The 17,018-nt window shown below is 34.8% G+C and overlaps 1 protein-coding gene and 1 long non-coding RNA gene across 4 annotated transcripts in view; one reads left to right on the top strand and one right to left on the bottom strand.

Annotated features, from left to right (window-relative positions):
* Nucleotides 1-2,026: 2,026 nt before the first annotated feature.
* LOC142619480 (uncharacterized) overlaps nucleotides 2,027-17,018 on the top strand; it is a 68,138-nt gene continuing 53,146 nt past the window's right edge. Inside the window, exons 1-5 of one of the 3 annotated variants that reach the window (XR_012841498.1) lie at nucleotides 2,027-2,441; nucleotides 2,957-3,091; nucleotides 3,474-3,569; nucleotides 5,019-5,122; nucleotides 5,893-6,012. Coding sequence is in view for 2 of the 3 variants with exons in the window: in XM_075792586.1 (XP_075648701.1) it covers nucleotides 2,144-2,441; nucleotides 2,957-3,091; nucleotides 3,474-3,569; nucleotides 3,684-3,721 (567 nt within the window). In the remaining variant the exon portion in view is untranslated. Of the gene's footprint in view, nucleotides 2,442-2,956; nucleotides 3,092-3,473; nucleotides 3,570-3,683; nucleotides 4,337-5,018; nucleotides 5,123-5,892; nucleotides 6,013-17,018 lie in introns of those variants that run through there. The other 2 variants (XM_075792586.1, XM_075792585.1) reach the window with 2 other exon arrangements.
* LOC142619485 (uncharacterized) lies at nucleotides 12,600-16,381 on the bottom strand. The gene is made up of 2 exons (XR_012841502.1): nucleotides 15,995-16,381; nucleotides 12,600-14,507 (listed from the first exon to the last, which is right to left on the bottom strand). It is a non-coding gene; the product is annotated as an uncharacterized LOC142619485 (long non-coding RNA).

Here is a 17,018-nt window from a genome sequence, read left to right as displayed (position 1 = left end):
TCAAGGATTTGTCTCCCACCCACAAAGCCATTCTTAGTCTCAGATATCAACTAATCTAAAACCACTCTCAACCGATTTGCCAAAACCTTAGCCCAGATTTTGTACACACTCCCCACCAAGCTAATAGGACGGAAATATCTAATATTAGAGGCATCATTCTTCTTAGGAATTAAAGCAAGGAAGGTAACATTAAGGGATTTTTCAAACTTACAATGTTGAAAAAACTCCTCAAAGACCGCAAGGACTTCTTTCTCCACTATTCTCCAACAATGATGATAAAACGCCTTAGTAAACCCATCCGGACTTGGAGCTTTGTCCCCTTCCATATCTCTAACAACTTGAAGAATCTCCTCCCTCTCAAACTTCCTTTCAAGCCAAGCTCTCTCCAAATCCCCAATACAATCAAAATCCAAACCCTCCACAAAAGGCCTTCACCCCTCAGTCTCCTTGTACAAATTTTTATAAAATTATACTATTTGATTGTTTACCTCGAATTCCTCTTCAAAAACCACCACATCCACCTCCAAGGTCTTTAGATAATTAGACCTTCTATGGGAGTTAGCCATTTTGTGAAAAAAACTTAGTGTTATTATCCCCTTCTTTGATACATAACATCCCAGATTTTTGTCTCTAGAAAATTTCTTCCAAGGAAAAAAGATGCTCCACCTGGGACCTCAAATCTGCCCTATGACATTTCTCCCCATCGGTGAGACCAAAATCCCCTTCCTTAGCATCTAAGGTTTTCAACTCCTCTAGTAATTGCTTCTTTTGCCGCTCTACATTACCAAACTCCCGGTGATTCCAATGCACAATGTCCTCTTTCAAAGCCTTTAACTTTTTTGCAAGCACGAAACTAGGTGTACCTACAAAGGAATGCCGATTCCACTAGGATTGAACTCTATCCACAAATCCCTCCGTCTTTAACCACATATTGTCAAATCTGAATGGACTTTTCCCCCTTGCCATTCCTCCTGCCTCCAAGAGAATTGGGCAATGATTTGAGATAGGACGAGGTAAGATCCTTTGAATAACATCAGAGAAGTGGGATATGAATCCCATAAACTGATTCTTAAAAGGCCTAGATGGCCCATGGGGCCTGCAAACCCTCTTTCTCGAATGCATTTATTTTATAGATTGTAGATTATTTCACTTTAACTCGATCAAAATTTCTCTTTATTTTAGTATAATTTTATATAACTATTTTTCAAAAATTCTTTCCTAAAAATAATCTATTCTAAACTCTATTTCATTAAAATATTAATTTTTTTATAATTAGTTTTCTTTCTTCATACACAAAAACTGTCATCCACTCTCTTTTCATTGAGATACGTAAAGAAAAAAACTAAATGTAAAATGAATAGTATCAGTATAAATTTATACGGTTACTATAGCAATTTTGTAAATTTACACATTTTTAACTTAACTAACGAGTGATTTTGGGGTTTGGAGTGTATTCGCATCAGTTTGTGCAAAAATTTATATCTATTTTAACTAAAGAACTTATTTTTTATATTTTACACAATCACTTTTCAAAAACATCCATGTCGAATTATCTATTCTACATTTATAAGGATTGCTCTGTATCAACAGTTCAAGACACAAGTACTAACTAGTTTAATAATAAATTGCTATTACTAAATTTAACGCAAAAATATCAGAAATTCTCTTAAATAAGACATTTAATTTGTTTCTTAATTGCAACATTCACTATACGGCTAAAATGGCGAGATGCACTAAATATTTTTAGAGAATTTAATGAAGAATTCAACTATAAAATCAAATTTAAAATTATGTATTAAAATAATAACGTGTAAAATTGTGAAATTTTAAAAACTTATATGACAAAATATTATATCGTAGATTATAAATTGTAAATAATATAAATTTAAAATGCTAAAATTAGTTTTTCGTTTAACCTTCCTAATTAAACTCTGATTCCTCCCTAGTTGTAGTATTTTTTTTTTTAATAATAATAATAATAATAATAATAATAATAACAACATAAGTAGTAACAAGTTCTGGAGAGTAGAGGGAGACAATTCTAGAAGCCGTTAGAACGATTGCACAGTAAACACTGTCAACCGATATCGTCAAACAAGACAACTGCCGCAGAGTCTCGACAGACAAACAGAGAGAGAGAGGAATGAGCAATAAACAGAGAAGCATCAAGCTGTTCTGTCCCTTAGTATCAAAGGCGGTGTGGTTGGTGGTGTGGGACGAGCAGAGACTCGACCTGGGCTCCATAGCTCGGACCTTTGGGCTCGACCCATCAACTCTCAAGCTCAATGGTCACTTCATTAGTAGAGGGGTTGATTTCATAGCCTCCTCAGTCACCTGGAACTCCCTTATTTCTTTCTTCTCTGCCAGAGGCTTCTCCACTGGCAAAAATCACCAAGACGCTCTTATTGTTGATGGCAAGCTTACCAAACTTGGCTCTAAGAGTAAGTTGTTCTGTTCTTTTCTCTTTACTTTTAAAGGGTTTCACAGAGTATATGGGAGAATGAAAGAAAAATTGGTATTTATTATATTTGCTTGGCTTTTCTTTTAACCTATAGGTTGGACTTTGAATATATGGTTAATGTCATATGTTTATTTAAATTTTATTGGAAATAAAGGTAATGGTTGCATTATGCTCCGTTGGGTTTCTTCAAAAAATGTGAAAAAGTGAAATAAACCTCTGTTTGTTTTGATTTTGAGATTTTTAGTGAGCAAAAGCAGTCACTTCAAACTTTCATGGTGAGACTATCTGGGAAGGGTTGAGTTGTTTGTGATATTAATTTGTAATATAATGTTGTAGCACTATTGCAAGATGGATTGGGTCACAAATGGTTTCAGCAACTTATCCAAAAAAGTGAATGATGTTGTCCAATGGTGTGCACAATGATGTACACAGTCTATCCCAAGTGTGATTAGATCACTTGGTTCTTTCATTAAGATATACTTACGGTTTTTCCAGGGGGGCGTGATCCTCAAGATGCTGTTGATGGAAGTTACTATGTCGCGGCAGATGAAGTTGATGGTGATAGTACAAGGCCACAAGCTGAAGATGTCAACTTGGTGAAGAATAAAAGGTTGAAGGAAAGGGACACTGGTAAACATTCGGACTCATGGTGATAAATAGATAATGTTTTGGAAAATTAGAATTTCCTAAGCTGCTTTCATATCATGGTCTTTTTTTAACTTTAGCCATACTATACAATATTTGGAATTGATGTTGCAATTATGGGAATTTTTGTCATATGCAGTGAGAATCGTATATTTGAAGAAAACAATAAAAAGAATTTGAGGTTTGTTTAACAGGTTGTGATAATTAAGGACGATCATAAAAAAACGTCTTCAAGTCATTTGTCAATTTGGAATGCACTTGATAATGAAAGATTGGCATAACATTGTGGCTTAGAAAATATGCTTTCTGAAACTATTTTTGCTATGTCGACACTTGACACTAACAAATTTGTGGTTGGCTCTTTCAGGAGGCAAAGCTCTCCATGGCCTAAGCTCCAAGAGAAAGCAGATGTTGGAAGATGTAAGCTTACTCAAGAAGTTAAAGATAAATGAAACTGAGTCAGGTACATTGACTTGACATGTGACTTAAAATTCATCTATATATGTTAGTTTTATACCGTTGGTTAATCTTGCTTGAAGTCATCAACTATATGTAATAATTCTCTTTTCCTCCAAAGACATGGAAGCCAGGTGGTCCCTGTTGGATTTGGGTTGAATATTTCTGCTTAGATGAAAGCATTGTCTCTCCCTTGAATCTCAATGGCTACCCACATGATCTCTTCTTTGCCTCATGTTGGAATTTTTTTTTTTGACAGAGCTTGGGTTTAACTAAATGGCCTATCCTCATAATATCTGACTTGACTAACAATTTAATGACCAGTATCTTTCTAAATGTCCAACCAATTGCCCCCCTCCCCAGATACAAAAGATTTGTTTTGTTTACCATGCAAAATAACAAATTGTAAATGATACTGTTTGGGCCGTTTTGCAAATATTCAAGGAAGAGGAAATGACCTCCCAAAAACCTTTGTACACACCCAATTTACATGCAGTTACATGAGTAAGAATTTGAAGCGGATGCGAGGAGATGAGACAATTGAAGCTTCTCCTTGCAAGAGGATGACATGAGGCTTCTTTTTGTTTCTTTCTCTTTCCTTCTCCTCCATGGTTTCACCCCCTTATAAGTTTCTTTTTTCTTTACTTGTTGTCTCCTGATAGATTGTTGACTTGTAAATGGTTTTAGATGAGGATATAAGCGTTGTAAGTTTGTAAAATCTTGTAATTTAATTTCCTTTGATACAAATATAAGGCTTTTGCTACATATATATTGCTTGAAAGGTCTTGTAATTTAATGGCCATTGTTACAAATAAATGTTTGTGATCTACCAACAATTTTTGTTCAGCAGTTTAGAACATGATTTGATTTTCATTCTCTTTGCACACATGAAATCATCTTGGGATTCCAGTTTATGGGTTATTTCCTTTGGTCACTAGCAATAAATAAATTCCTATACTGGGTTGAGTTGCTGTGTGTTAAGAGTATATTTTCTTTTTTGTTCTTTTTGCACATTTCACAAACAAAAGCATCTTTGGTGTGACTCTACTTATGAAAATAATATTCACATATTAATGCCGTTTCTGTTTGAACTCCATGAGTTTGCCGTGGATGTTGAAATCAGTTCAATTGGGTAAAAATTGTTTGGACAACCTGCTCTTGGTGATCACCACTTGTACTATTTTTATATGAAATTATTTGGCAATCAACAACCATGCCTAAACTTGGCTTTATAAATTGGCTAGCAATTCAGAACAAACTCGATTGAAATAAGATGGGCAGCTTGAAGAGTCATTACAACTTGTCATGTAAAGATAATTTGTGTTCCCCCAGCACTAAAAATAACCAGGGGAAGTTATGCATCAACCCTTCATAGAAGAAAAGTACAGCATAGGCAACAAGAATGAGAATTTCTGTATAATAAATTTTGAATCTGATAGTGCAAATAAAAATGCAGGAAAGAAGAAATGTACAGCATAAGCAAGTTTGATTGGCCTCGCCTAGTTTCCGCTTGCAAACTCAACTGTTGAATAGCGATTAACCAGGGAATGAAGGATGAAGGTAACTAATATTTAAAGAAGTTAGTAAATAAGTCAATTCATTTAAGATGATTCTAAGCAAAGTGTGTACCCTACACATAAAACTAGGGTATTAGTTTTGGGTTAGAGGCTCATATTGTACATACTCATTGGCACATTAACATAATGTACATTGAAATAATTAGTTGGCTTGCTAATGTCATTCAGAGTAGTATTGCCAAAAAACAGCTACGCCAGCCACTATTAAGACTTTTAGTATAAGTTTTGAACTGATGAAGGATGATGAAGTTGAGGGAGACTGAGGGGGTTCCCATTCCTTTCCTCTAAGCTTGGAAAATAACCGGGATAGCAGCTGAGGAAGCCGACTAGCTTTCTTGTAAGCTGCAAGTAGGATAATAAAAGGCAAACATTAGAAGCAGGGAAACAGCAAGCCAGTTAAATTGCAGAATATATATATCTCAAAGACATATGGACAGCTGTTATTATGACTGGTACTGTGTTGCTCCCTTTTTTTCTTTTTTCTTTTTGACGAGGAATCCCCCTCAAGGTACGGGCCAGTGGGATCGCACTGAGGGTAAATCGTGAAATGCCTAAACTAGGAGTCGAAACAAGTTTACAATTAGTCCATACACTCTCCCTTGCTGTCAAGGCACCCTAGGTGAGGGTAGTACTGTGTTCCTTACTAATTATTCTACAAACTTGTATGATCACAAATGAGTCAATGATTTATACCAATAGACCCTATTCTTTAAAAAATAAATAAACCGAGAGAGACTTACCTCTGTTTTTCAGAATTCTTTCCTCCTCACCAACACATCTTCGAAGTACATTGAGCAAAGATCCAAAATATAATGCAAACACCGTGCACGTAATTGTGATGACATTGTAAGGCATGCTAAAATCAGGAGTTGTCAATGGTACAAGTAATACTTCTGTGTAAGACAACACTGGACTCTTTTCCTGCACCACAGACTCAGACAGATGAATAGGCAAAATTTAAAGCATAAATACAACTGATGGCATGCAAGGAGTAGATAGTACCTGAAATTTCGACAACATGGGTGACTTGTTTGAAGAGTTATCTTCAAGATACTGCATGCTTGTCTGGAAGTTTGGAAAGATTATTACAACGGATGGAATGTCAAACCCCTGATTAGCATCTGGAGGATATTCATCGATGTGCAAAAATCCCTATTTAGACATAAGATGTAAGCAAGAATATCACCAAATTATAACGAAGAGCTAAATGCACACTCAACTTTGGCATAAAGTAATCTCTCTCGCTCTCTCTCTCTCTCTTTTATTTATTTATTTATTTGATATGGAACCTCACCAAGGCAGGGCCTTTCGGACCCACCCCTGAGGAGTAAACTACAGATATACAACCCGACCTGCCTGAACCATGTATCAAGTAATCCAGGGGAACTCCTAGTAGGGATCAAACTCAGGATATTTGGGTTTACAGCTCATCCCAAGCTAACCACTAGGCTGCTCCTTAACAGATAACTTTGGCATAGAGCAATCTCAAAGTAAGAATTATAGTTAGGTAGCTCCAATAACAATGCACTAAAGTCCCATGTAATAAATAGGCTCAAAGTAACGTTGAGGCAATAAGGTCCCCAATCTAAGAGGCCCAAATTGAAAAAGAAAGCAATGCTTCATGAAGTAAGGAACATTTCTAAATATAAATAGAACTTAAGAAAAGAAGGTGCATTTTCAAAGTTAACTACATGGGTTTCCTTTTCAATTTTGTTGAAAGGGCCGCATAGTGTTCCTCACTATTATCATCTTCACCTTCATCAAAACCAGCATATGCTTGCCTTTTTATATCTATAATATACTTTTTGATATATAAATAATTAATGTATGATCATTACTTTGACAAGTTAAACATTATTTAGGCCCCTCAAATTTGGAAAAATTGTTAAGTCCAAATACAGTGCCAAACTTAGAACTTCTTGACAAAATGATGCAAATTTTCATCAAGTTTTAAGTAAATAAACACAAATTCCAGTTAAATTCATTGGAGCATTAATAGAGGGCCAAGTATGGAAGATAAGTCCTAGTCATTATAACACATGAAGTGGGAGACTACTTTTGGATGGCAATGAAATTGAATGAGTAAAAAAAAAAAATCACCTGCTAAATTTCAAAGATTGATTTCTTTAAACAGAGCCCTCTCAAGGACACTAAACAGATATAACAGTTTGAATGCATCATTGATATCGGTCCAATATTTAAACGAGTTAAGTAAAATTTACAATCACATGCGTTTGAATATTGTTAATGATGTCAGATATCCACAATAGAATATTTAAGTTACTTTTTTGGAGAGGTGGGAGTGTAAACAAGCCGAGCAAAGAATTTAAAATTTCAGGATTGATCATTTAGTTTTACTACAAACATGACTAACTTTGAGCTAATCACTTTTATTTTACTTATAAAATTTTTAAAAAAAATGTTGTACACAATGCACAAAACTCCCACTTATACATGTATAAATATAAATATATATCATATATACTTAAAACAAGCCTCAAACTCACAAGATTGTTCACAAACACTTTTTGATAGGACAAGCTTGTTCACAAACACATTATTATGTTTGAGGACGGCTTGTTTAATAGCCCAGCTTAAGCTTAGGCTCGAGCTTGGCTCATTTGCCAAATAAAGAAACATCTTTTTCGATAGATAGAGGGAAAAAAAAATTTATTTTCAAGCTGTGCCAGAAAGTGGCAATGTGGCAACGGCATTGCCGAAATAGAGGGGGACCCCTCTATTTCGGCAATGCCATTGCCACGTTGCCACTTTTTTTTTTTTTTTTTTTTTCTTTTCCTTCTATTTTGGCTCCACGATTTTTTTTTGAAATGATACGTCCACAACATTTTCACAATATTTTTACAACAAATCATAAATGACAAGTTGTTACTTATTGTTATTATTGGGGCAAAAAAGTTATCTTTGTGTTAGGTTCAAATTTGAATTGATAACAACTAACCACTTGTAATTTGTTGTGAAAAATGTTGTGGATGTAGCATTTTTTTTCCCCCTCCATTTTCGGCAACTTGGTTGCCACAATTCTTTTTTTTTTTTTCCTCCCATTTTTGGCAATGCCATTGCCACAATTGGTTTTCCATTTCAGCATTTTGGGCACTTCACGGGCAGGCTTGGGAGTAAGGGCAAGACAAGAATTTCGGTAATCTCATTACCGAAATTCAATTTTCTCTCTCCTCTGACATATTCTACTTTTTCTTGCAATTTCGGCAATACCGTTACTGAAATTCAGTTTCTCTCCTCATTTTGCCAAATAACTTTGAATAGTACTTATAACAATAATAAACTCTGTTTTTTGCAATTTTTAGCCAAAAGACTCTAATTTGGTTCCTACCATCAACTCATTAAAAGAAATTGATTGCAAATAGCTAGAAAATAATAAGTACCAATCGACTTCTAACAAAATGTTCGGAACAAATTGAAAGCGATCCTAAAATGATATTTTTCACAAATTTTTTTAGACATGATGAAACAATGTTAATTTTATAAACAATAATAGTTAGAATTACTAACTTGATTGAGGAATTTAAAGCTTAAGAACTACAATGATGAATAAAAAGTATTAGGAACAAAAATGGATAATTTATCCAAACTTAGATCGTATAATTTGGGTTTTAGCCTAAATTGATTATTTAGGCTTCATATTAATTATATTTTGATGTTTTATTCCATTCCTTAGAAGATCCAATAATATTTTTATGTGTTTAGCTCGTACAAAAGATGAAAAATTTTCCTTCAACAAGATTGACAAATTTTTACTATATGAATGATACTAGGAATTTTGATTTTACTTCATTTCTGTGTAAGTTTGTTAAGTTATTGTAAGAAAATTCATAGGACTTTTAGCGTTTTCCTTTTCATGTACCTACAAAAAAGGAAAATAAAGCTCAAAAGGCAAGTGCATGTATTACAATGAATCCGAGTACTGTATATATAAGGGTTATAGGAGTTAGGGTAAGTCCTATATGGGCTTATCATTAGATTTGGAGCGTCTAAAACACCAAAATTGCTATTCTAGAACACCTAATGCAAAATCCCAGCTACATCCAGTTTCTTATACTTGGAAAATTTTAGCATCATGCTACCATAAACTCTTAGAGTTTATAAAACTTTTTTCTATTATTGTTTTTTACTCTCTCTCTCTCTCTCTCTGATCATGCGGTGGTGTAATGGTGGTGGCATAGGTCGTGCGATGGAGGCATTGTGGGTTATTGGTGGGTCATGGGTTGGTACGGTGGTGGTGGTGTGGGTTGTATATTTTGGTGGGTATTGCGATGGTGGTGCAGGCCTTTAAGATTGGTTTATGTGCATTTTATGGGTTGTGGGTGGTGGTGGTAGCTAATTTTTGTGGGTTTGGGTGGTTGGTTTATATTTTTTTAATGGGTGTTTATATTATTTTAATTAATAGGTTGTATGTTAAGATAGAAGATGGAATGTAGGGTAAATTGTGAAATAGAACTTTAAATATACTCTAATATTAATACACATAAACCTAATATCACAAATATATATTTTAACTCTCCCGTAAAACTCAAAGTAGAAGTTTGATGGTTCTTTGTGTTTAGAATATAAAGCTTGTGACTTTGACCAGTTGACTAAGTTGGTCCTTCAAAGATGCCTTGAAGGTAACCAAATTTGATGGATGATAGATTAGGCACAATGTGGAGTAAATTTGTGAGAAAGTTTTCAAATTTCACGAATATGTTGAACTAAAAAGGAGAGATGGGTAAATGTGGGTATTTTTATTCATTAAGGGAAGCTCTTAATCAGCCTAAAATATAGCTTTAACATTTAGTGAAATATCTTTCATTCAAAATAATAATTAGGAAAACAAAATTGCCTGTCTTGCAAGTGAATAACCAATAGAGTTACAATGCCTACTCTAGAGTTACATGAAAAAGTTAAAAGTTGAGTAAAAAAAGGGGCAAGGTATTGCACATCACCAATTGAGTAACAATGTTTAACCCGTGGGCAAAAAAAAAAAAAAAAAAAAAAAAAAGAGAAGAAAGAGATAGAGATGTGCCCCATGTAGTCTTCTTTTTCTTCTGTTTCCTCAGCTCCATTGGTTTCAGCTTGGTTCAATTCCTCCCATGGTTGATAGTTACAGAGAGGCTTTTGAGTCTGAGGGCTCAATGAATGGGCCAATAGTGGGCTTAAAAAAAAGCCTTGAAGCCCAAATAGACACATGCTTTTAGGTAGACCAATTTGGTAAGCCCAATAAGGAATGCATGGGCATGTGTGTTGTCTATTACGAAACAACAAATAAAATTTGCTAACATGGATGCCAACTCATAAAGAATTGGCGGTGGAGAAACCTAGAAGCCCAAATGAAAGAAACCTATGAAGACATTACTAATTACTAGTAAATAAATTGAGAACTTAAAAAAAAAAAAAAAAAAAAACTTCTTGATGAGCTGCTTGCCAAAAAGTGTATACGTTTTCATTTTCAATGGCCTTTCTATAATACTCCGTGAAAATAAAATTAGAGAGAATTTAAACTATTGAAGGAAAAGCAAGAATGGTATAACAATTTTTTAAACATTTGTTACATATGAAAACGTACATATGTCCTGAGGCTATTATTGGCAAAAATCCAATACCAAATGAGAAGCAACTCAAGAAAGTAACCATATTTTTGGAGGATTAGTTCCAGAAATTTTATTGGATTTTAAGCTGATAGCCACTAAAGCTGAGATTTGACCCCTCCGGCCTGGTACAAATCCCTATCCAGCTTGAAACAAGTCCCTGTGAATCTATTCCAGTCTAGATCAGGGAGCCTATTATGTGGGCAGTTCTGCAATGAATAGGAATAATTCTGAATAAACTATGGTTCAAGCACAAAGGTTCAAGCTTATAATAGGCAGCCAATGATTTGGGAAAGGTATGACATTTTCTTCCTAATTGCTGTTGTGCCATTTAATGATTTATATAAAGATTAAGCTCTTCATGGGATGTAAAATTGACATTTACAGGGACTAATGTGTGTCATGAAATTGGCATTTAGACAACCAGAATGCTGAAAGAGAAGGGAACTATTCATTACCTGAAGCATTTTCTGTTCCTCTTTGAAGTTGATGTTGATGTCGCGTGCATAAAAATATTGCAGGGGAGAAAGACGAAAAACCCACCCTAGCCCATTCATATAAAGGTCATTTCCCTGTCAATTAAGAAACTATAGCTGCGATATATTTCTAAGCAGCTGAGGTATTAATACTCCAAATTCTGCAAAGGAGAGACCGAGATGTCTAAAGTCTCTTCTAGAAACCAAATAGCTTGGAATACCCTTACAAGTAGAATTATTAAACTCTAGTAATTTAGTAGTTCTAGCTAGAATAATAAAGGATTAATCTTGCCACCCAATATTAATCTATATCTATCAGCAGGATATGGAATTCCTTAGAGAAGCTGGACCCAACTTTCTACATATGTTGTGCATAAGACTCCAGTCCATCTACAACAATCTTTATGAATAGACAAAGTCAACAACCCATTTGAAGGATTTTTAAGACATTTGAAACTTGGTAGGGTATTAAAAGGAAAACTAAAGCAAAAGAAGCTCAAGAATTATAAAAGATATAGACATGATGAAGCAATAATTAAGGAAGAACTTTGCTCAAAGGAAACTTCATACATTCATATCAGGCTTTAAATAGGCTTTTCACCAAAACTAGCCATCGATGCTTAGATCACAAATAATGCTTATGCTTTTGTACATTTTCTCTAAAAATAAACCATGGTTATCATTCTCAGAAGGAACTACATAACGGTAGCAGATAAACACAAGAATTTTCATGTATGCTAAGGTCATGATTCTCTGAAGACTTGTAAGTCGAACCTTCAACGTTCACTATCTACAAAGTTTCTTTCAAGTGGGATAAAGTATTCCATGGGGCACTATTGTGCTCGACTTCCAAGCTGCAAGTTTCGTGTTCTTTTCTTGGTCCCCAACAGTTCACCAGACAAGCTTTCATATTACGTAGGTCTTCAACCAAAACAAATCTTACTATCTTTCACCAGACTGCTTCTTGGTCATGTGCCCGTTCTTATAGATTTGAGATGCTTTTTCTGAATTCTCAATTAAGAAAATGCATACCAGTAGCAAATAAGCGTATAGGAACATGCAAGCATGATATTGAAGGTCATTCAGACCAAGGTGCAAAGTTGGCTTGAGTTGTTGTAGCTTTTGCAAAAATAATGAAGGAAGCAACGTTGCCTGGCCAGGTGATGATTAAACACAACCTTTGATTTTTTTTTTTTTTAATTCATTTTTTAGATGAATGAGAATCTATTCTTTAGAAAAAAAAAAATTAAGTATAAGATTTTGTTTCCTAAACATGTTTTTTTATTTATTTAGATGAGTGAGAATTATTCATCAGAAACAAAGACAGCAGTAACAGGCAGCAATAGTTGTCAACAAGATTAGTATACTGCCAAAGAACCAAAGCAATACAAAGAGCCCTATCAACAATATAGGATGAAATACTTTAGATTACAGGTCATCGTATCAACAAAAGCAAACAGAATATAGACCAATGCAACAATTAAAACTTAGAATTAAATACATACATAGGGATATTCCCAACAGAACACAACCTTTGTTTCTATATGAACTTGCAATATGCCTGCTTGATGCCAGTCCATCTAACCATTATGACAATAATCTTGAAGATAGTTTTTTCGCGCCATCAAGGGTTTTCTCCATCCAAGTGTGATATATATGAGCAATCCAAGAAACTTTAAGAATGATAACAACAAATCTCTTCTGCCTTTTAGAACCCATATTGCCAAGCTAACTCTGCATCCCAAGTAGTAGGTCATCTAGGAATTGAACAAAGCCTAATAGTTTCTCCCAAAAATGTTTTTAACATCCACAAGAATAGATTAGATGATCTCTACTTTCCCCAGCTTCTAAACAAGCAACACAGTACACCATCTTGGTAACCCCATCGCAGCCACCAATCCCTAGATCTAGTCTTAATTGCTAGCCAAGCTATGAAACTAAGCTTGCAAATAGATTTAGAAAACCAGGAAAGCTTGCACTGCTAAACATTTGATGCAGTAAGTCTAATAGCATTCCATGATGCCCCCTAAATTTGAATTTTCAAGATTTTGTTATTTCTAAATTGAAATTTTCTGCTGCATTTTGATCAATGTTCACCTCAAAAAACTTGCCATGAATATGAACCAAAGCCTCAAATTTGTTGGCTGCCAATTTTAGTTTCCTCCATTGCGAGCTGATGAGACATTTGCATTCACAGCACTGACTATCATTACTGATCCAAGGTCCATATTCAAGTAACAGAGGATCCTCAAGATGCCAATTATTTAGCAAAAGATAAGTACCATTTCCCTCTTCAATATGATGTTTGAGAAATTGTCCACCTAAATTGGGGCCTAGAAAAGTGTAAAACTTCCATATGGCCAATCGCAAGTAAGAGTCTAGATCCCTTACAGACATTACCTTTTAGCTATTGCTCCCCTGCAAGCATGACCAATATATTAAATGAATAATATCTCTAAAAAAAAATGAAACTCCAGTTTAAATGTCTTGAAACTGGAGGTAAGAACTGCTGAGAGATGTGTCTTTTAGGAGAGAGGTATTAAAAAATTAACTAGACAGAGAAGGCTAGATTTGGCATGGAAGGAGAAGTAGACAGTATATACCCATGCTTTCTCAATGTAGGTGTTCTTTTTAGTAACTGGTGGCAAGGGATCTACCAAATAGCCTAGTAATTTGTTACAAAGAACACACTAAGTTTGCCAAGTTATGCACAATCTTCTTGTCTTTCTTCGAGACTTTATAAAGTGATGGCTAGGAGATTCTAAAGAGAGCTAAAAGGATAGCTGAAAGAACACTTGCCTCATCATTTCAAGTTATAGCATATTGCTTAAACAAAACAACAAATGGGATTGCCTTTGAAATTTATAAGAAGAAACACCATATTCATATATGCCAATGGAGTGAACATAAATAATAATATAATGGGGCCTCTTGGATTGGTCTAGGTGTTGGGGCCTCTTGGATTGTTCTTCTATCATGGAGTTTACTTCTTCTCTTAGAATGGAATCTTGATTTATATGTTTCTATGTTTCTTTGCTTTTCAACTTTTCTCTGTTCACCATTGTGAACACTTTGTATTCTTATTTCTTTTTCTTTTTAATAATATTGACTAAAATTTGCAAGTATGCAAAAATTTTGGAAATAATTAAATTCTAACTCATCTGGGGTCTGTTCTCCCCGGAGTCTTCGCCCATCAAACAAGAATGTAATGGAGTTGAACTCCACAGACTGACGTTCGCAGTATGCAGTCATGGGTGCTTCGTTTGATCCTAAAGAACACCTCATTACCATCCTACAATCAAACAAGACCCACAGGGATTAAAAAATGAGACGAAACTGGAAAAGGAGGCAGCACACTTTGTTGATGCGAACAGGAAGTTATATTAAACAGCTAAAAAGAGGCATCCCTAACAAAAGCAAAATTAAAAGCGATATGGCATGAAGGATAATAATCCCACAGTTAATATAAACTAGAAATTTATATTGAAAAGTATACAATGGAATGTGCACAAAGGCATCCATGGATAAAATAAGAAAGAAGAGATCATTGTTTGTTCAAGAAGTGACAATTTTGAGTCCCAAGAATCCAACCAACCAATATGGTGGAACAATCCAATACTAAATTCAGCTCAACTAAGGTTGTTTAAGCCTTTAGCCCTCATTTAATACAAGGACTAAAGATAAGCAATGCAAACATTAAAATTCACTAGTCTTAATTAATATTCTTGAAACATTTTGCAAATTGGTATTTTAAATTTTGTACACCACACCAAAACAATTTCAATTTGATTCCACATCCAGCTATTTCCAAGTAAATGAGTGTTCTTTATAGTAGCTAAAAGTACCAAACCAATCATATATGATTTACACCAACTATTTATTCAGTCTAGTAAGTGCCAGCTACAGACACAGTGAGAACATGTATAGTAAATTCCAGAGAAGTTCCGGATTGGGGATTCTCAAACAGGGATCGGTTGAGAGGTGGGTGACCCCAATCTATTTGATCAGGGCCAAGTACACCTTCCGAGTATTCAAACAACATAGTTCTATTAAATAAAGTAGACCCAGCTCATTCTTGAACTATTAGAAAATAGAAATGCATTTATTAAAAGATTTTAACAAGTGAAAAAACTCAACTAAGAATAAATGCTTTCAAGTCATTGATGACTTTCATTTACAAAGTTACTTCATTTAGAATTTACAAACATCTCCAAAATGAAGATACAATGCAACAGAACACATAATAATAATATGAGCTAAATATTATTTACTTTTAGAAAACAAAGTATAGAATACATTACTACCGATTTCACATGGCACAAAGTGGAAACAGCAATTTTAGGGCATTGATTCTCCCACACTTGTTAGTGAACATCATTTGTACTCATCACCCATTTCGCGTAATAAACGTGCACGTCATGAGTGTGTACATCATGATCAAAATTATGGACGTTGTGAGTATAAAGTGTTCTAATACTAACATGTATTAACATACCTCAAACAATCCTATACAGCACCAACTGCCAACACACCATATTAAAACCACATAACACCATGTCACATAGCTATATTTTTCACATAACACCAAGTGTATACAAAGGTTTTATAATTTTGCTCAAACATACATGAAACATACTTAACATAGTGACAACACAACATTTTTCACCCCCAAAATAACACCATAACATTGCATGATGGCACAATCCCAGAAAAATTAAACCAAAACAATGAACACCCAGATGAAAAAATTCAATTCCCAAGAAAAAAAAGATATAAAACCTGGCCTTTGACTTTGAGATTAATGTGTGCAGACTGATCCATTGGTTTCTTGTCTTCCTCTTGTCCTCCTGTACCAACACCAGTACCACCACCTCCAACCGTTGCAGACATCTTCACAATTCTCACTCTCTTTTAAATCACTCAGAACTCTCTCTCAATCTGTCAATCTCAGAATCCCTTTGTGGGTTTTGCTTTTGGGTTCTCTCTCTCTCTCTCTCTCCGCCAATACATATAGAAAAAACACTGCACACACAAAGAAAAGAGACTCCGAATCCGAGAGCATGACCTACTAAGCGTTACATACACGCTACTATAATTTTTCTCACTCGCGGGAATGGCATTATCGTAATTTTAATGTTAGTTAATTACGAGGTCGTCCTTGTTTTGATGAGGTGGCGTTTGTGTTTGAGCGAGTAAACATTTTATGTTTTTTTTTTTATAAATGTTTTGGTTTTGGAATAAACTGAAATTAAGAAAGGTTTGGATTCCGGTGGGGGATAGACTATAGAGGAATACTTGAAAAGGTTGTGTGGGGAATGGACGGACGTAATTGAGTGAGAGAGGAATCGGACGGGTGAGAATGTGTGGTTGAGGGTAACTCAATGGTCATCTTTGGTTGGATTCTGGGTCGGTTTTGTTTTTGGTAAATGGGGTTTTTGATGGGTGAGTACGATGTGTACTTTATTTTTAAAAATGGGGTTTTTATGATTCTTTTTGACTTTTAAAGAGATTGGATTCTTCCTTATCCAATACCAGCTGTCACTCTAATTGAATAGTCATATCACTTATAACTCATGAGCTAGCTTAAAGTTGGAATGGGCTTGAAACCGGTTCAACCCGTTTGAAGTTGCAGTTTATGGCTATTAGAGCATGTTTGATAAACATAAAAGACTGGAGAGAAGGGGAGACATTTGGAACGAATAGAGGTAGTGTTTAAACACTGAGAGTCTGTTTGGTTGGTTAGTTCTAATTAATATTTTTATATTTTAAACAACCTTACACACATTTTAATACACATTTTAAC

Source organism: Castanea sativa, chromosome 12, assembly GCF_040712315.1.
Source record: "Castanea sativa cultivar Marrone di Chiusa Pesio chromosome 12, ASM4071231v1".
NCBI lineage: Eukaryota > Viridiplantae > Streptophyta > Magnoliopsida > Fagales > Fagaceae > Castanea > Castanea sativa.
The sequence above is the reverse complement of the archived record's forward strand: the minus strand, read 5'-3'. Positions and strand labels throughout refer to the sequence as shown.